This window comes from Prionailurus viverrinus, chromosome X (genome assembly GCF_022837055.1).
Source record: "Prionailurus viverrinus isolate Anna chromosome X, UM_Priviv_1.0, whole genome shotgun sequence".
Classification (NCBI taxonomy): domain Eukaryota; kingdom Metazoa; phylum Chordata; class Mammalia; order Carnivora; family Felidae; genus Prionailurus; species Prionailurus viverrinus.
Genome location: NC_062579.1, coordinates 3,837,342 through 3,856,108, shown reverse-complemented (window position 1 = coordinate 3,856,108; position 18,767 = coordinate 3,837,342). Strand labels below are relative to the sequence as shown.

Sequence of the window (18,767 nt, the reverse complement as noted above, 5' to 3'; positions counted from 1 at the left end):
CACGGAAAATTGTCCATTTTCATTTCTTTTACCAGTTCTGTATACGCCAAAGCACCTTCTTCTACTCTGGGTGGAGAGGTAAAGCAACCAGCCACCAGAGAAATGTAAAAAAGGATCCTGGGAAGGGGGCACCTGGGTGGCTCCGTCAGTTGAGCGTCTGACTTCGGCTCAGGTCATGATCTCGAGGTCCGTGAGTTCGAGCCCCACGTCAGGCTCTGCGCGGACCACTCAGAGCCTGGAGCCTCCCTCGGATTCTGTCTCCGGCTCTCTCTGCCCCTCCCCCGCTCGCACTCTGTCTCTCTCTCTCTCTCTCTCTCTCTCTCTCTCAAAAATAAAATTTAAAGAAAAATTAAAAAAAAAAAAAAAGGATCCTGGGAAGAAGAGGAACGACTCAGCGGCATGCTTGCTATTTTCTGTCACACCATCGATGAAGAGCTCAGCGGTGACACTGACCAGCTCCTGTGCAATCCAAGTCGTTTAAACTGCCATGAGCTTGGTGAGTGTTCCAGGAACTAATCCCGCAGCTCTGGAAGGTGGAAGAACCAGCTTAGCTCTTGCTCCTTCCCCCACCACCTGGCTGGGATTAATCCACATGGTTTTCTAACCCTGACAACAACAAAAGCGTGCCAAGGGTGTTATTTTCCCCCGGTGCAAAAAGCGATGGCAGCCACTGCAACCGACGAAAAAGTGGCTACCAGCCACCCCAAAACAGATGGAAAGAACGTGATAGGTCTCTCCACTTTACACAAGATAAAAATCAGCCCATCTGAAGGAAGCGCAGACTTTGATCCCAAGTATTTACTGAGCTGGCACCAGATTTCAAACTGAGATGCCGGCGATGACTCAGGGAAACGTGCGTCTCATCAGTTATGTGTTTATAGAGAACTTCAGGGTGACCCATATTTTTAAAGGGGCTGGGTGATATACGGCCTAAGAAAAATGCTAATTAATCATTTTAAAGGCATAATGGCTAATAAGTACACGAATCTGTATTTGAAAGTTGAAAGTGGGTGTGTCTACGGTTCCAAGACAGAGCCGAGCGTGGGGAGCTGCTCCAAGAGGAGTCGCTGGTTCTGGCCTGGAGAAGCAAACGCCGCTCTGTCCTCCCTGCCGCGTGCGTGTGAGTGCAAGAAGCTATTCTTGGTAATCCTCGACATTTTTGTCAATGTGCCATCTGCACGCTGACGTTCGGGAGGTGTAGGATCCCGGTGGAGGGACGCTTCGGTTTCTGATGTCTTGGCTTTTAACACTGAGGTTCAGGGGATGACGATCTCGGTTAACCCGGTTAACCCGGGCCAGACCAATCAACAGAATGATCCGGGTGCGACGCGTTCGGAAGCGGTCCGTGGACGGCCAACGACACGGCGCCACGGCGCTTCTGAAGAAAAGTCACCCGGTGACGAAGCTCTGCCGCGCCGGCCACCGCGGGCTTGTGCCTTATTGCTTTAGACCCCAAACCATCCAACCATTAGAAAGCAACCACCAGCCACTTGCTCTTAATAATAAAACCTCAGTTTCTAAACACAACAATTTGTGACATCATATGGGCATCGGCATGCCCCCGCGAGCAGGGTCGCAGCCTGAGCGCCGCTGGCACAGGGGCCGGGTCACTCTCTGCTGCGGCTGCCCTGTGCCCTGTGGGACATCGAGCGGCATCCCCGGCCTCGGCCCGCTGCACGCCAGTACCGACCCCTCCCCACAAACTGCGACCACCAGAACCGTCTCCAGACATTGCCACGCGTCCCCTGGAGGGCGAAACCGCCCCCAGCTGACAGCCTTGGTTTTGATGGAATCGGTGAACCTGAGGGCCGGGATAGCTTTTACAGCTGTGGCCACATGCTGCTAGGAAAATATCTAAGTTAACTGTTGAAGTGAATGTTAACGGTTTCTCGCTGCCTCCCTGCAGCCCCGGTCCACCCACTTACCCATCTCCCACCGCCGGCAGGTGAGCCGCGCAGGAGTGAGGACTTTCCAGAGGCGGTGCTACGGACATGCGCTCTGAGAGTCCCCCTTCCAAGGCCCAAATAGCACAGCGTTTTGGGTAAACTTAATTTCATCCCCAAAGTAAGTCTGTCTGTCAAATATCCAGCCTGGGGCACCTGGGTGGTTCAGCTGGTGAAGCATCTGACTCTTGATGGCACAGTCATGAGATGAAAACCCACGTCGGGCTCCGCACTGAGGGTGGAGCCTGCTTAAGACTCTTCCCTCGGCCCCTCCCTCCCTCACTTGTGCGTGCTCGCGCGCTCTCTCTCTCTCTCTCTCTCTCAATAAATAAATACTGTGCAGCCAAAAGCTATTAATACACACACGAAAACTGTGTAGATAGTGCACAAGGTTGCTGAGAAGATGTAGCTGAAGACCTTGACCTTGAATCAACTTCTCCTGGCCTTAATATCTGTCCAATATTAAGTATCCAACATTAATTACGGAACAAGATCTAATCATATGACGTGAATTCTTTGAAAGTCCCCAACATCACTGAGTGCTACAAATACCAAGTTCCAGAACGAGATGATGCTGAAACCTGGAAACCAATAATTCGGTATATATTTGGGGTATTTTCAGGTTTATATCCAAGCTAATACAATAACAACGAAAGCTAAACATGCAGAAGCTTCGGTTGTGCCGACACGGGACACAAACAAGCATGACATCATTTCTCGGATTGGCAAAGTAGGGCCTGCGGGCCAAATTCAACCTGTTTCTTGTCTTCATAAATAAAGCTTTACTGAAGCACGGCCAGGCCCATCCACATTTAGGGATAGCCTCGGGCTACTTTTGAGCTACAACAGCAGAGTTGAGTGCCTGCAACAGAGACCCCGTGGCCTATAAAGCCTAAAATATTTTCTCTCTAGCCCCTTACCAAGAAAGTTTGATGGCCCTGCTCTAATCTGTTCACTCTCTTTAGTAACATTTCACTTCCAGCAACTTCATTCACTCAGCCCACAAAACCAAGAGAATGCAAAGAACAGCTTCAAGCAGAGAGGAAAAATAGTTATCATGAACTCTGAGTGCCTGCCTTTACACTGGTGGGTCCCCAGGGCCACACAACTACAAGGAAAATAAGGAAGCAACTCAGAAGCGGAAGAGAGATGATGGAGAGAGGAAAATTTGATAGGCAGAAGAAAAAAGACTTTGAAGACCCACAATGCCGAAAGACTATTTACTATGATCACAAGAACAATTAAAATGTGTCTACTATGCACTAGACATTGACCTAAGTGCCCCCATTTTATGGAAAAGGAAACTAAGGCTCAGAGAGCCCAAATACTGCCCTAGGGCACACACCGAACGGCAGAGCCAGGAGTCAGACTCAAGATGTCTACGTCTAAAATGAGGGCTAAGCACACATGGGTGGTCCCTATGGTTAGTGGTCCATTCCAGGACACATCAACGGCCCTGTTCACCCATACAAACCCTAACTATCAAGAAAATGTCACATTTTAATACACCCAAGAAACAAGAAGCATGTAGTACAATTTTAAGAGCTTCTTCCAAAAAAATGTGTGAAAGAGAAGAATGCTGACATTTAAAGGCCCAAGTATCAGGGCGCCTGGGTGGCTCAGTCCGTTAAGCGTCCGACTTCGGCTCAGGTCATGGTCTCACGATTCGTGAGTTTGAGCCCCGCGTTGGGCTCTCTGCTGTCAGTGCAGAGCCCGCTTTGGATCCTCTGCCCTGCCCTCCCTCTGCCCCTCTCCTGCTCACACGCTCACTCAAAAGTAAACACCAAAATAATAATAATAATAATAAATTTTAAAAATAAATAAAGGCCCAAGTATCAATCGACCCTTCAGCCACAAACTGCATTACAACCCAAACACTGCCACATAATCAGATGTCACATCAACTCTTCTAAAACAGAAAGCAGCGCCGGTGAGTCCTCCTAGAAGGAAAATTCCTCTGAATGGAGGTAGGTGCCTTCATGAAAACCACCTATGTTTTTGATCGAGTGATGATCACCAGGTTGTTCGTGGCGGTGGTCTCCCCTTACGGTTGGCAACACTCCTGGACAATGTTAGCATACGGCTTCTTAAGGGTACCTGGTGACTTCAGGGACATTTCCAAAAGCTTTTTTTTATTGTCCATTGCAGCAGAGCTGACATACAAAATGCTACATCGTATGGACACTCTGAGGAGCCCGGAAGCCTTCTGCGTGGCGAGCGGCTGCCAACTCTCATTGACATTAGCCTGGTCTGTCCCACCACCAAAGCAAGGTAGGCACCGGAATGTAAGAACAGGTTCGCTTTATAAGATTTTTTCAAAACAGTTTTATTGAGGTATAATCTACATGCCATAAAACCCTCCCTTTTTACGTATACAGTTCACTGATTCTTAGTAAACGTGCCAAGTTGTACAAAACCTAATCCAGCGTTCGAACGTTCTCGTCGCCGAGGTAGCTCCCTTTCCCACCTCCGGCCCCAGGCAACAACTAGTCTTCTATCGCTATGGGTTTGCCTTTGGGGGACATTGTGCCGTCTTATGTGTCTGTTTCTTTCACTCAGCATCGTGTCTTCGAGGTTCATTGATCCCTTCCCTTTTCATGCGAAGCCCACTCGGTACTTGGGGGCTGTATCTAGTGACTGCACGCCACAGTTTAATGCTAGGATGGGTGCGAGGCCAAGGAAGAGCTGGAGAAAGCAAAGAAGGTTCTTCACGAACCTCCACTGTTCAATGGATGCCATACGACGTCACGAGCCTAAATGAAAAGCAGCCTGGGAGCACTTCTAACAAGTCTGTCAAGTGCACGGAAGATAAATGAACACCCACAAGAGAGATATAAGAGAAACATACAATAGTCGGCTTGAGGCATCCCAATGCCAACAACTTAATAGTTCTAAAAACTCTTGGAGCAGAAAAAAGACATTAGCGGAAAAACCTGGTGAAATCCAAATAATGTCTGGAGTTTTATGAACAGAAACGTATCCAAACTGGCTTCTTAGTTTTGACAAATACACTATGGTGATATAAGATATTAACAATGGGGGGAGCGGTCTTATCTTTGCAACTCTTCTGTAATTCTAAAACATTCCAAAACAGATGTGTATTAAAACCAACCAACCAACCACTGGTCTGCATTCAGCCCAGGCCTTTATCTCCTAAAGCAAACGCAGGGGAAAGCACTGCTGCTGAGAAAATAATTGCACCTAAGCAGCACTATAATTACAGTACTTACATAATCACAAATATCAAGGGACAGTCTAAAGGGTCAAAAACAGAGGACTACTTAATAGATGAGGCCCAGACGCTCCGTGGCAGCCTGCACCCCCAGTAAGAATGTCCGTGATGGAAACTGCAGACGCCACGAGATAGACACACACGAGCGAAGACGGCTCTGCTGGCTGCAAGTGACAGAGACCCCCGTTCGACCGGCTTTGGAGGGTTAAGTAGACACTGTTAGTTCACATTTCATGTAAGAAAAGGTGCTGCGGGCAGGTAGCTCTAGAACCTTCTTCAATCAGCTACCATCCACCTTACCAAGGGTGCAGCCTTTTCTCTCTGCCACCCTCGGCTTCTCGGCCAGCTCCCTCCTGGCTTTTGTGGCAGCGACGTAACCGCCCAGCTCCGGATGTAGGTGGAGACGGGTTAGCAGAAGGAGGAGTCGCTTCCACGCAGGTCCGCAGGAACGAGGAGCCTTGTCCTCAACTCGGGCTGTCCCGCACCTCCCCCTGCGCTCACGGCACAGCTCTGGGCCACGTGCTCCTGCCTCAGCCAAACGCAGGCAGGCCCGGCTACTGCCACTTGGGGCCAAATAACTCCTCGTGGTGCTAGGGGCTGTCCTATGCACTGGAGGCCATCCAGCAGCTTCCCTGGCCTCCACCTCCTAAATGCCAATCGCACCCCATCCCCACTCCCCAGCTGTGATGATCAAAAATGTCTTCAGACGTGGCCAAATGGCCCCGCAGGGGCAAACCCAACTCCCAGCGGAGACCCACCGGCTCTGAGCGAGCAGGACTTCAGCAGGAGCTGCAGAGAGGGCCACATCCCCTGAGCCAAGGCAAGGGTGGGCACTCCAACAAAGCAGGGGCTCTGACCGCAGGCAAAGACGACTGCTCTTGAGAATTCTAGAATATTTGAGAAAAACTAAGTGGAACACAGAAATACACAAGTAAGTCAAACCTGTTTCTAGGGGGGCACCTGGGTGGCTCAGTCGGTTGAGCGTACAATTCCTGATCTCGGCTCAGGTCGCAATCTCGCGGTTTGTGAAATCGAGCCCCGCGTCGGGCTCTACTCTGACAGTGCAGAGCCTGCTTGGGATTCTCTCTCCCTCTCTCTCTGCCCCTCCCCGCTCTCTCTGAATCTCTCTCTCTCTCAGAATAAACATTTAAAAAAACCTGCTTCTACATGCATAATTACATTCAAAAAACATTTACTGAGCACCCACTGCGTGGTAGGTATTGTGTAGAAAAGCAGAGTCAAATCTAAATAAGTTAAAGGAAAGGAGATGGTTTAAATCAAACAAAACAAAACAAAACAAAACAAAACTATAACTGCTTGGTCCCTTCATTCTCTCACTTTTCTTTCCTTTTGCTTTTTATTTTGAAATAACAGATTCACAGAAAGTCGCTCCTTCTGTGGAAGGGAGGCTCCTTTACCCAGTTTCCCCCCATGTCACGCCCTGCGCAACTACAGCACAAGGCCAAACCAGGGGACCGACACCCACACAGCCCACACGGCTTACTCAGAGTTCATGTGCACATCCGTGTGCACGTGAGTGGCTGTACACATTGTGTACTAGTTCCACGTCATTTCCCCACATGGGTAGTTTCTATAACCACAATGAAGACGTAGAAATATCCTGCCACCACATGCCTCCCTCGAGCCACTTTTATAGCCACACCTACCCCTGCCCCCCATCCCTAACCCTCAGCAACCACTAATGTGCTCTCCGACTCCATGTTATTATTTTAAGAATGCTATCGGGCGCCTGGGTGGCTCAGTCGACTAAGCATCCGACTTCGGCCCAGGTCACGATCTCACAGTTTGGGAGCTCGAGCCCCGCGTCGGGCTCTGTGCTGACAGCTCGGAGCCTGCAGCCCGCTTCGGATTCTGTGTCTCCCTCTCTCTCTGCCCCTCCCCTGCTTGCACTCTGTCTCTCTCTCTCAAAAATAAAGAAACATTAAAAAAAAAAGAATGCTATATAAACGGAATCCTACCAATTTCTTTCTGCGTCTCCGTTTGCTCTGAAGAGGAACAGGCTAATGAAGGGCCCTCCCTGTAACACTGGTCCCAGGGGGTCTTTTCTGCCCCTCCAGGCCTGTGAAGGGGGGCGTGGAGGGGCAGAGAACAGCTGGGTTTCTTCTTTCCATCTGCGTGTTCTTAGCAAGCAACATATGTGCACACACACAATTCTCTTAACGGGCTTTTAAAACCCACTTCAGTTCATAAAGTACAGGGGGGCGGGTCCACTCACCCAGGAGCACAAAAGAATGAGTCCTTTACTCAAAATTCTCCCAGGAACTAAGGTTTTTTTACACCTTCAAACCTTAGCTTTTTTTAACTGTGTTTTTCCCAGCTCTACCGAGATGTAATTGACATATAACATAGTGTAAGTTCAAGGTGTACAATATGATGATTCGATAGGCTTATATATGGCAATATGATTATCACCATAGCGTGTGCTAACACCTCCATCACGTTACCCGATTACCATTTCCTCTTTGTGGTGACACCATTTAAGATCTACTCGCTTAGCGATTCGAGCATATGACACAGTACCGTTCACTATAATAACAGTGCTGTGCAGCGGATCCCCAGAATTAAAAATGTATTTTTAGTGAAAATCTTTTTAAATGTGGTTATTTTCCTGCCTTCTTATACAGTCTTAATTCGCATCCTATTTAAATGATCTAATCTAACTCTACCGGTTGTCATATGACAGATACAATGTCCTTTTTGTTTTTTTAAAGTTTATTTATTTTTGAGAGAGAGAGAAACAGAGTGTGAGCGGGGGAGGGGCAGAGAGAGAGGGAGACACAGGATCCAAAGCAGGCTCCGGGCTCCGAGCTGTCAGCACAGAGCCTGACGCGGGGCTCGAACTCACGAATGGTGAGATCGTGACCAGAGCCAAAGTCGGATGCTTCACAGACTGAGCCACCCAGGCACCCCTACAACATCCTTTTCCGAAGAAGTTTCTATGGAGGGGTTCCTTGACTAAATTAAGGTTCCCACTGGCTTTTATGATTCCATGCCCCTTTCCTCTGGTTAGACTTCCCACTGGGGTTTTCAGGTCTTATCCTGTGCCACCCCCCACAGGTCCCCTGACCACTGGTCCCCTGACCACAGGTCCCCTGACCTTAATTAATCCTTTTTTTAAGATTGTTTTTTAATGTTTTTATTTATTTTTTAGAGAAACAGACAGACCGAGTGGGAGAGGGACAGAGAGAGAGAGGGAGACACAGAATCTGAAACAGGCTCCAGGCTCTGAGCTGTCAGCACGGAGCCCGACGCGGGGCTCGAACTCACGAACCGTGAGAACATGACCTCAGCCGGAAGTCAGTTGCTTAACTGACTGAGCCACCCAGGCGCCCCAATCCTGTCTTCTAAGATCAGGGATCAGCACACTTTTTCAGTAACGTTTTCGGCTTTGCGGCCCCCACGGTCTCTGCCCAGCCACTCAACTCTGTCCTCGTAGTTAGTCGTAGCTTGAGAGCAGCCACAGAGTGTGCGGCTAAGCTCCAACGAAACTTTATTCGTGGACGCTGAAATCTGAATGTCACATAAATTTCACAAAATACTACTCTTGTTTTTATTCAACCACTTGCAAATGGAAAACCCATTCTTATCTCACAGGCTGCCCAGGAACAGATGCTGGGGCCCCCCCTCTCCTAAGACCTCCTGGGGCCGGCCACTGCATCTGGGAAAGAACCTGCACTTACACGCTGGTCCATCTAACGACAAGTATTGCCCTTCTCCTTGTACAAGTAAGAAACTCTGGGCACAAGGAAGTTCAGGGATTTGCACGGCAGCACGGCGCTGGTGGCAGGTGCTGACCTGGGGCGCCCGCGTCGTCGGGCTCCAGGGCTGCCGCGGTCCTGACAGCCCACCGCGAACCACCCCTGCACGGGCTTATTAGTCCACGTGGGTTCTTCTGTTTTCCCCAGCGGCGTTTCCATCTCCCCGAGGAAAGCGGCTAGGTGATGTTCGTTTGTTACTCTCCATGGCCCCCGGCACAGACGTAGCATCTAGATCGGGGTTTTTGTTTGTTTGTTTGTTTGTTTGTTTGGGTTTTTTTTTGATTTTTCTTTTTGCATCTAGGTTATTGAAAAGTCTTACTGTACATATTAGTTTTTTTGGCTCCCTGTCCCTCACGTTGAAGAGAAATGTGAAAGATTTTACGTTTCTCTCTTTCTCAAAGTAACAAATTAAAGGCTAAATTAAGGAACAAACGAAAAGCAAAAATCTCTTTTCTTTGATTGTCAATTGACTTTTCTTAGAATGTGCTGGCAGCTCCCGCGGGCAAGTTCACGCAGCTGCCCTCAGTTAGGATCACGTGAGGGCGTATCCTCATATTAAACCAGAAGCAGAAGCATAAAACCAGACCCCTACAATGGGGATGAGCCACAAAAACATTAGGCTAGATGAAAGAAGCCCAACACAAAAGGCCACATAGCGTACGATTCCATTCATTCATTCATTCATTCATTCATTCACTCATTCATCCATTTTATGGAACTGAAATAAACCCTTTCACTTATTTATGCTTCTCCATTTTGTTTAGAACAACCACCACCACCTTAATATCACTGATGGCCCTTCCCCCTCACCCTTCCTCGGGCTGGCGGGTGGTTAATGGGGAAATGGCCCCCAGGGATGGGGCCAACCGTAAGAGCCCTTGGGGAGGTAATGGAACCCAAGTCCCCTGCCCAGGGGATGGGACACCTGTAGATCATATGATTCCATTTGGAGGCAATGTCCAGAACTGGCAAAGCCAGAGGGCCCGAAAGCAGCCTGGGGCTGCCAGGGCCCACGGGGGGTGGGGGAGGGAACAGGCAGTGGCTGCTTAATGGGGACAGGGTATCCTACCGGGGTGAAGGAAAGGTTTTGGAACTGGACAGCGGGAGTGGCTGCACGACACGGTGACCGAACTGAATGCCACGGAGTGGCTCACTTTAAAATGAGTAATTCTGTTATGAAACGTACCTCAATACAACGACATGGAAAACAACGGTGGTAGATCCGGAATATTCCAACAGTGGCAAGAGCACCCGGACTTATCATTAAGCGACAGTGTCAAGCCACGGGGGCAAGTCGATAGCATGATCCCGTTTCTGTAAAATCCCCAGACAGAGGTCCAGGTTCATGCACATGTGTTTCGGCAGAGTGTCGAGAAGGGACCAAAGGACACACAGCAAGCTGTTATGGGAGCTCCCTCTGGGAAGGGGCAGGCGGGGATTTGCACGCACTCTGCGTGTTCATGCACGGTTTCGTTCTCGGGTGGCAGGAACGCTTCAGTGGCTTCCCCGTGGAACAGAAGGAACACCCCAGGTCCCCGTGGGCCTCGACATGTGAAAGGGCAGCCACAGTCGGTTCCACGCACAGCTGTGCACAGGAGCACGGCGCCAAGTGAGGGGCCACAGTTGCCGTGATGCCAAACAACGGATTTTTACCAAGGTTCCCGCGGCTCGGCCGCGTCCATCAGCTGAACAGTCACGTGAAGTGCATCAGACATCACAAACAAGTCCCGCAGGCTGCAGAAGGGCCCATCGGGACAGCATCACCCTCCCCTTTAAACCCGCTTCTCTTCTCTGAGAAGTGAGCCGGCGTTTCTGGACAAGGGAGAGAGAATGGAGCGAGGGTGCAACAAAGGTGTGCGGCCTCAGCCAGACCCCCCTTCCCCCCTGCACTGGGCTCTGAGTGCCAGGCCCCACCTTGCACATCGGGACCTGGCCGGCCAGGCGGGCGTGACCCTGGCCCCGGCCCTGACCTGCCAGGCGAGGTCCGCCAGCCGTCCTGGGCCAAACTCCCCCCGTTCCAAATCCTCACGGGCTTCACCTGAGCTCTCCCGTCCGTCCCAAGATCACAGACACTTCCCAGGATTAACGGAGACCTGGGGGAAAAGGGCCAGAAAACATTTTCCCAAGAGCCGGAATGAGCGGTTCCCAAACAGCACGCAACAAAGAGCCATTTGTCAAAATTCTGAAATTCCAAGCGCAGTGACAGAACTGAACATACCTACCTAAGCCCAACACTGTAACACCGTGTGGAGCTGTGACATCATCTTCGGAAACAGCAATCTACTCAAGGCTCGTGTCAGGGAATAGAAACTCAAACGTAAAACACGGGCTACCTGGGCGCCACGTGCAGAGGGCACCGGGACTCGGAAGACCCCCCCACCCCCCCAGCCGGTTCAACCATGGACAGCACTACGGAGGGGCCACAACAAGCAGCGAGCAAATGAGAACAGACAACAGCTGATCACAGCCAGCCCAAGCCTCGTGTTTTTCAGGGAATACACGAGGTCATGTTTACATTCTGACATTGTAAACATAGGAAGGGTCATTTTTCTGTGAGTAGAACAGCTGCAGTTGACAGGGTGGAATTCAAGCCACGGCCACTTCCTATAGTCCGTAGGGACACCTGGACAAGGATGGCACTTCAGGGCAGCCTCTAATGCTGTGCCCTAGCCACCCGGTGGGGCCGTACTTGGCAACGAAAAGGAAGGAAGCACCGATCCACGCTGCGACACGGATAAACCTCGAAGAGATCATGCTGAGCAAAATAAGCCAGACCCGGGAGGCCACAGAGCGTATGACTCCACTTAGATGAAATGTCCAGAACAGGCAAATCTACAGGGTCAGAGAGCAGATTAGCAGTTGCCAGGGGCTGGGGGCGGTGGAGAGTGACTTTGGGTAACAGGTACAGGGTTTCTTTTTGGGGTGAAGGAAATGTTCTGGAGTTAGTGGTGATGATGGCACAACCTTGTGAATATACTAGAAGCCACTACCTACACAGTGTACTTTGAAATGGTACATTTTAGAGTAAGTAAATCTTATCTCAATTTTTGTTAAGCGGGGAGAATCTTCAGGGCAAATCCAGTGGATCCATACCCTCAGAGGCCTGCCCCGCACTGGGGACGAGCACCTTCCCGTGGCACAGAGCTCCACGGGCAGAAGGGGTCCGTCTCCCACGGTGGCTACCCGGTGTCCTGGCTGAGCTTCCCACGCCATGGCAATGCCGTGCCCACCTTGGCAGTGCTCGATCTCCTGGTGGTGCCGTGGCTGGCACTTAAGACCCACCAGAAGATCTCCCGCCTGGCTCGATGACTCACCCACCCAAGAGCAGGGCTTTCTGCCTAAGGACCAGCCTAGCCGACTCCCTTTCTCCTTCCCTCTCACTTCCTTAGCCCCTTTAAAGAAATAAAAAGAGGGCCCACCAGATAGAAAACACTGGAGATTCCGCAGCTCCACGAACAGCCTTTCAAGATGCCCTCACCATGTCTGTCAAGAGCTCCCGATTCCACCTGCCTTGATTCAAGTATTAGCTAAATACTGTGCCCTTGTTTTCATCACAGTTTCTCTCGTAGAATCCCTGCCTTTTCTAGCCCCACTGCTCCCAATCTCTCTCAATCAGGCCCTCACCATCCATGAAGACCTCCCAAGAGTTTCCAACTGGCCTCTTCTCTTGGAAATTCACCCTACCCACCACCCCACATTTGGCCAGCGCATCAGATGACTAAGGTAAGACTCCACACTATTCTAAAAGGAACAAGGACTCCTACCTGCTGGGAGGAGCTAGGGAGAAAATGGATGTAACGAGCATACTAGCACAGTACCCCCTGAGCATTCTACAAGCACCAGCAGTCACCGTTATTATCAAAGACACCAAGCTGACCAGATGCTTCCATTCTCAATGGGAAACAACCCTCTTGCTTCCCTCTTATAAGGTCCATGATTACATGGGGCCCACCCGGATAATCGGGAACAATCACCTCATCTCGGGATTCTTAACTTAATCCTACCTACAGATGTCATTGTAACATCTTTGGGGGAGCCATTATTCTACCTACCACGGGGTGGGGGAGAGGGGGCAAAATATCAAACAACAATGAACGCAAGATAGAAATAACTGGTGGGTATAACACAGAGCAAGGGGCACAGTTACCTGGCCAAGGGAGGGTCACGTCCAGGTAGTAGACGTGGGCTCAACTCTGGAGTCAGACAGACGCTGCCCCTCTCTGGCTGTGGGCAGTGAGGTTACTAAGCCAACCTCCCTGTCCTGTTTCATCACCTGCCCACCCACACCCCGTGCGGCCACTGTGGGCTTTCAGTGAAAGCATCCAGACAAACACCTAGAGCGCTTGGCACACGGTCAGCATTCCATTTCTGTTGACCACCATCACAGACCTGAGGGATCTCAGTGGGGAACAACCAAGAGGCAGGAACAGCACGGTGAGGTGTGTAAGCCCCACGGAGGCAGGGACCCGTCTGCTAGTGCTCGCCACTAGAGTCTCAAACCCTGGAAGAGCACCCGAGACGGAGAGGCTGTGCAACAGTTATCAAATGAACGAACGAATGAACGAACACAGAGGTAGGATGCTTAAGAGTGGGTGGGGTTTGGGCAGCTGAGTGGCATACCAGAAAGAGCACTGGTTCCGGGCCAGAAGACCCAGCTCAACTCCCCGTCCGCCCATCTGCCGGCAGGACGTCCCCATAGCTGTGGCCTTCCAGTGCGAAATGAGAGCCTGCACAAGACCGTCCTCGCTCCTCCAAGCCCAAAGTTGAGGGTTCCAAGCTCTGCGTGCTGTTACCCAAGGCTCACCCCCCTTACACAAAGACTCTGGGTCAGTCAAATTGACCTCATTTATCCTGAACACGCAGCACTTCCTGTCTCCAGCACTGTCCTCACATGCCTCCTTTTCTTCCCCAGCTCCAAGAGAGCACGCAAGAAACCCTCAACCTAGGAAATCAATGGAAGAAGGTAAAGACCCCGCAGGCTCAAATGAGCCCTCCGTCCTTTTCTCAGAAGCCATCACCACCTGACAATGGTGCTTGGTGACCACTGTCTTCATTGTATATGTCTGGCTCCCATCCCCCAGAAAACCCGGGTCTCCCCATCCAGCTTCCCAAGAATCTCTGTAAATACTTCTACATTTTACTGGATTTAAATAGGAATAACTGAATTCAGTAGCATTTAACTCTGCTTAATTTTGCTGAACGTGTCAGAAAGGCAACCAGCAGTAGCAAAGGGACCTGGACCAGAAGAAACTCACCAGGCTCGCCGGGTGACTTTTAACACATCACTTGACCCATGGGCTCCTGAAGCAGAACCTACTACAGAAGGTGAAACATTATTTCCACTTTCAGAATCAGAGTGAAAAGGGAGAAGAGGAAACTTAGAGAGTTCCAAACATCCGGGATCTATTTTCAGAAATGACTTTTCCATTCACTTTTCTTAAAAAAAAAAAAAAAAAAAAAAAAAAACGAAAAAGGAAGGAAGGAAGGAAAGAAAAAGAAAGAACGATACTAAGCCAAGAATAGACCAAGAAATGACTATTGATTCTTCCAGGAGTCCACCCCTTATGGCCTTAAAAGCAAGATGCTCCCCCATGTCCATACAAACAGTACCTATTCTTCAAAAAAAATGAAAAATGGAGAAATCATTGCTTATTTATCAGAAAGTTTATATAACCCAGAAACAGATTCTGTGGAGTAAATATGGTAAACCACCCATTAATGAATACTGAATAAAAGTTCTAAGAAGGGGGTCATGATGTCACCTGGCTCTGTCATATGGGGCTCCAAACCTGGCAAATTCCCAAACCATGGATTATTTTCTCCATAAAGCAAGAGCCTGTTCAAAGGAATTTTAATATACCACAGAATGTCTCCAGTTGGAGCAGGTCAAATCCCATCTCGTGAACAAATGGGTCCCTAAAAGCTTATGTCATGATATCGTCTGGGTCTTCCACCATCGTCGGGATTATTTACATTCTGTTCAACCTCAAGTGTGATCTGGTGCACCATTCTTAAGCTGCCCAAAGTTGGTATTCCAGTGTTGCACAATCTCAACTGAGCTACAAGAAACAGAATGTGAAGTTTCGATCACTCAGTCCACCTATAGGATGATATCGACACAACCCCACAGGAAGCACACATATACACAGCTGTCAAAAGCACTCAAGGTTTTCAAAGGAGGCAAAAATGTTCTTCCCAAATTTTCTGCCTCAACAGCAAATACGTTTTTATAGAGCAGTCATTGAACTCTGAGTTAATATACATAGGATGCATATGTGCAACTAATGTAAACCACACAAGGCTCATCCACGGGAGCTACGAGCCATAGAAATGATGAATTCACTTTATATTTTTTAATGCAAAACCCTTTGTTAAAGGATAAAATCCTTTGTTAAAGGAAATGTATGAACATTATATGTAATAACTGTATATGTATATGCATACATGTATACACATGTATACACGTATATGTATATGTAATAACTGTATATGTAGTAACTGTATACATATGTATACATATGTAATATGTATAAATGTATGAACATTATACACACAGTACTGATCTGCAGAGATGGTAATTTTTAAACCTGAGGTGGGGGGGTGGGGGTGGGGATTCAAAATCAAACTAAAAAAACTGCATTTTGGAAATACTGAAATTTTTTATACTAATCTGTAGCCACATCTGTAAAGACTGTTTCCTTGGGCTTGCAACCTCTTGGTTGTGACTCCAAAAAGAAACGATACCTACAGTAATTCACCAACACATCCCGAGCCGTGGCAATATCAAATGTTGTTAAACACAACAGTGAATGGAATTACTCTAAAACCCTAGAAGAGATTATTTACAACCCTCGGTCCTCAGTTATTTTGCTTACAGCAGCATATTTTATGCTATTATGGCTTTTACTAAATCGTATATGAAATCATGTTTTAAGTCAGCAACAATTTTCGCCTAACCTACCACATTCACGTATTCCTTCATAATCTCGTTTTCTTTAAAAACCTATTTGTGTATCTGCCACTCTGTCGGTCCTGTATTTGGAAGCTGTTTGGAGAAAGTCCTTGAACAGCGTCTTCCAGTTGTGTGGCTCAAACACAACTCAAAAAGGGTTTCAACTGTCAGACGCACATGGAGAAAATGTGCTCCGACAAACCGTTTTTTCCATATGATAAAAATCAATTACAACCTTAAAGGATAATCAGTCACCCATAAAAATCAGCAGGGTTCTGTTTTGAAAGAGGAAAAAGAATGGCTATTACACCATACCCCATTTACACCCTTCGGTAGACTCCACTTAAATGTTTGTGGCTTGCTGAACATTCCATACATATTTCGGGCAAGGTATTATGGGAGCTGAAGTGCAAGCTGTCCCCTGCTGAATTTCACTCACTATAAAAACAATGTCTCATAAAAGTATACACATGTTTTTACTTTACAAAAAATGTAAAATATGCACTTTTGTTCACTCAATCGACACTTTTAAGCATTAGAAACGGGGACTTCTAAAAAATCTATAACATAAGCAATGTCTGAAAAGGGGGAAAATGTCATTCAGTTCGCGCAAACAGATTTCTGGAAAAAAGAACATACGAAATGTGTATGAAGCACACAGAAAGGAAGATTCTACAAGCTGACTTCCATTGGGTCTGCTCACCTATGCCCTGGGTCATACCATTAAAATGGAAAGTTTCACATTTATATTTTTCATCTTGAATCCCCACTCCGACGTAACCACAACTGTTTTATATTACCCTCATAAAATGAGCCTTAGCCTTTTCTAAGCCAAACGGTGTTTTTAATTGGTTCATTTTCCAGTTGTTTGGGTTTTTAACAGACATACAGCATAAAAGGGCGTTACACTCCAAGCAGTTCTACCAATTCCAGAACCATCCAAGGCTTGATCAAACAGCTGTGGCTCTAGCCTTTGGTTAAAATTATTATATGATCTCACCTGATTTTCAAAATAACCAAGCATCTTTTTAACCCATAAAACTGTGCTAAGATTGATCTAAGTTTCTGAGTCCAGAAGTTTGCTGTGTTCAGGGAAAATGTTAGGGAAGCACGATCCTTTGGCTTTGTTTTTCCCTATCTGAACCCACAGAGATCTTCGAACAATAATGCAGCAGCTTCCCTCCTCCAAAGTTTATTTTCAAATGCCAGTGCCATGCAACACTGCCTTTCCTGTGCAGGTGAGGGGAAAGCAGGACCAATGTCACCAAACTGAACCTTCTCAAGTCTTGAAATCACTGGGGAGCCAGCACTATTGCCTTTCTGGCACCCAGCAAGATATCAGGTAACCACCAGAAATACTCGGTTTCAACAGAATCCCCAATTCCACACACACACACACACACACACACACACTGCATCTCTCCAAAAGCAGCGGAGCCATTGAAACCAGCAATCAAACAGAAAGTTAAGGAAAAGCGTCATTACATGAACTTAATTAAATGCAATATGGTAGTGCTTTCAGAAGAATCCTTTTTTTCTCCTCCATGGGATTTATTTACACGAATAAGACGACAACTTGGTGCCCTGTTCACATCTTGCACAAAAAGGAAACCTGAAGTTCAGCTCTTGTTTTTCGTTTACCCCAAAAGCATATGGGTCTAATCATATTCCATTCTGCCTGCAGTAGGCAAGGCTCTTTCCATCAGAATTTTACCTCAATTTTTAAGGCGCTAAAGAGCAACCATCATAGTTTGGGAGCGGGCTCTCCCAACTGCAAAAGAACTGGGAATCCCTGAAGTGGCCCGTCTGGCACCAGTTTCTGGATGGAAAGTACGCTGAGCCCGCCAGACAAGGAACCCACACCACGAAGCTGGAGCGCACGTTTCGGCTCCAAGATGACAGCTCATCTGGCCACCGCGGGGCCGGGGGCGGTGGGCCGCTGAGGCCCGGCAGGGATGGGCGAGGCCGCGGCGGAAAAAGGAAAAGAGGGCCATCCGTCAGCCCCGGGAGAGGAAATTCCAGGCGCCCAGCTTCCAGGCGCCGGTCAGCGGGTGACGTGAGGGAACCAAGTCACTGTGTCGGCCCCGCAGCGGGGGCCGGGAGGCGGCCGGGGCTCCGCACTCCGGGGGCTCGAGGCCGGGAGAGGGGGCGCCTCGATCCTCGTCCAAGGCCCCGGGGTGGGGGCGTGGAGGGCCCGAATCAACGCCCGGACCCCCGAGGACGCGCGATCTTCGTCCAGATCCGGAGGCCTCCCGGCGTCCTCGATCCCCTCCCCGAACCCAAGGGATGGAGCGCCCGGATCCCGGCCCGCACCCCCGCCCTTACCGGTCGCGCGGGTCGATCCACGACGTCTGGCGCGTGTTGTGGTCGATGTAGAAGACGCGGCCGTCGTAGTCGCGCGCCTCCTCCCAGCCGGCGGGCAGCGGCAGCTCGGCGCTCTCCCGGGCCCGCGGCGGCGGCGGCGCGGAGGGCGCGGAGGGCGCGGGGGCCGCGGCAGGGGGCGCGGGCGGCGGCGGCTCCCGAGCGGGCTGCGCGGGCGGCTGCGGCTCCCGCGGAGCCTCCCGCGGCTCTCCCCGCCGCCGCCGCCGGCCGCCGCTCAGCCACGGCATGACGGCACGGGCCCCGCCGCCGCCGCCGCCCGGCCGCCCCGCGCGCGCCGCCTCCTCAGCCAGCACTAAGGCCCGGCGCCCGGGGCGCGGGGGCGGCCGCGGGGAGCCGCCCGCCGCACCCGGTGCATCCTCCGCCCGGCGCCCGCGCACCGGCGCCCGCCCGCTGCCCTCTTGGCCCTGCGCGCCGCCGTCCGCCCGCCCGCCCGGATCGCTCGGATCGCCGCCACGCGTAGAGTCACAGCCCCGGCGCCG

General features: G+C 49.8%; 1 protein-coding gene across 1 annotated transcript in view; it reads right to left on the bottom strand.

Moving 5' to 3' along the window:
• The window catches only part of WWC3 (WWC family member 3), a 119,027-nt gene extending 100,512 nt beyond the window's left edge, over window positions 1-18,515 (bottom strand). The window contains exon 1 of the mRNA XM_047843928.1: window positions 18,232-18,515. Coding sequence (XP_047699884.1) covers window positions 18,232-18,515 — 284 coding nt within the window. The remainder of the gene's footprint in view (window positions 1-18,231) is intronic.
• Between the last annotated feature and the right edge of the window lie 252 nt (window positions 18,516-18,767).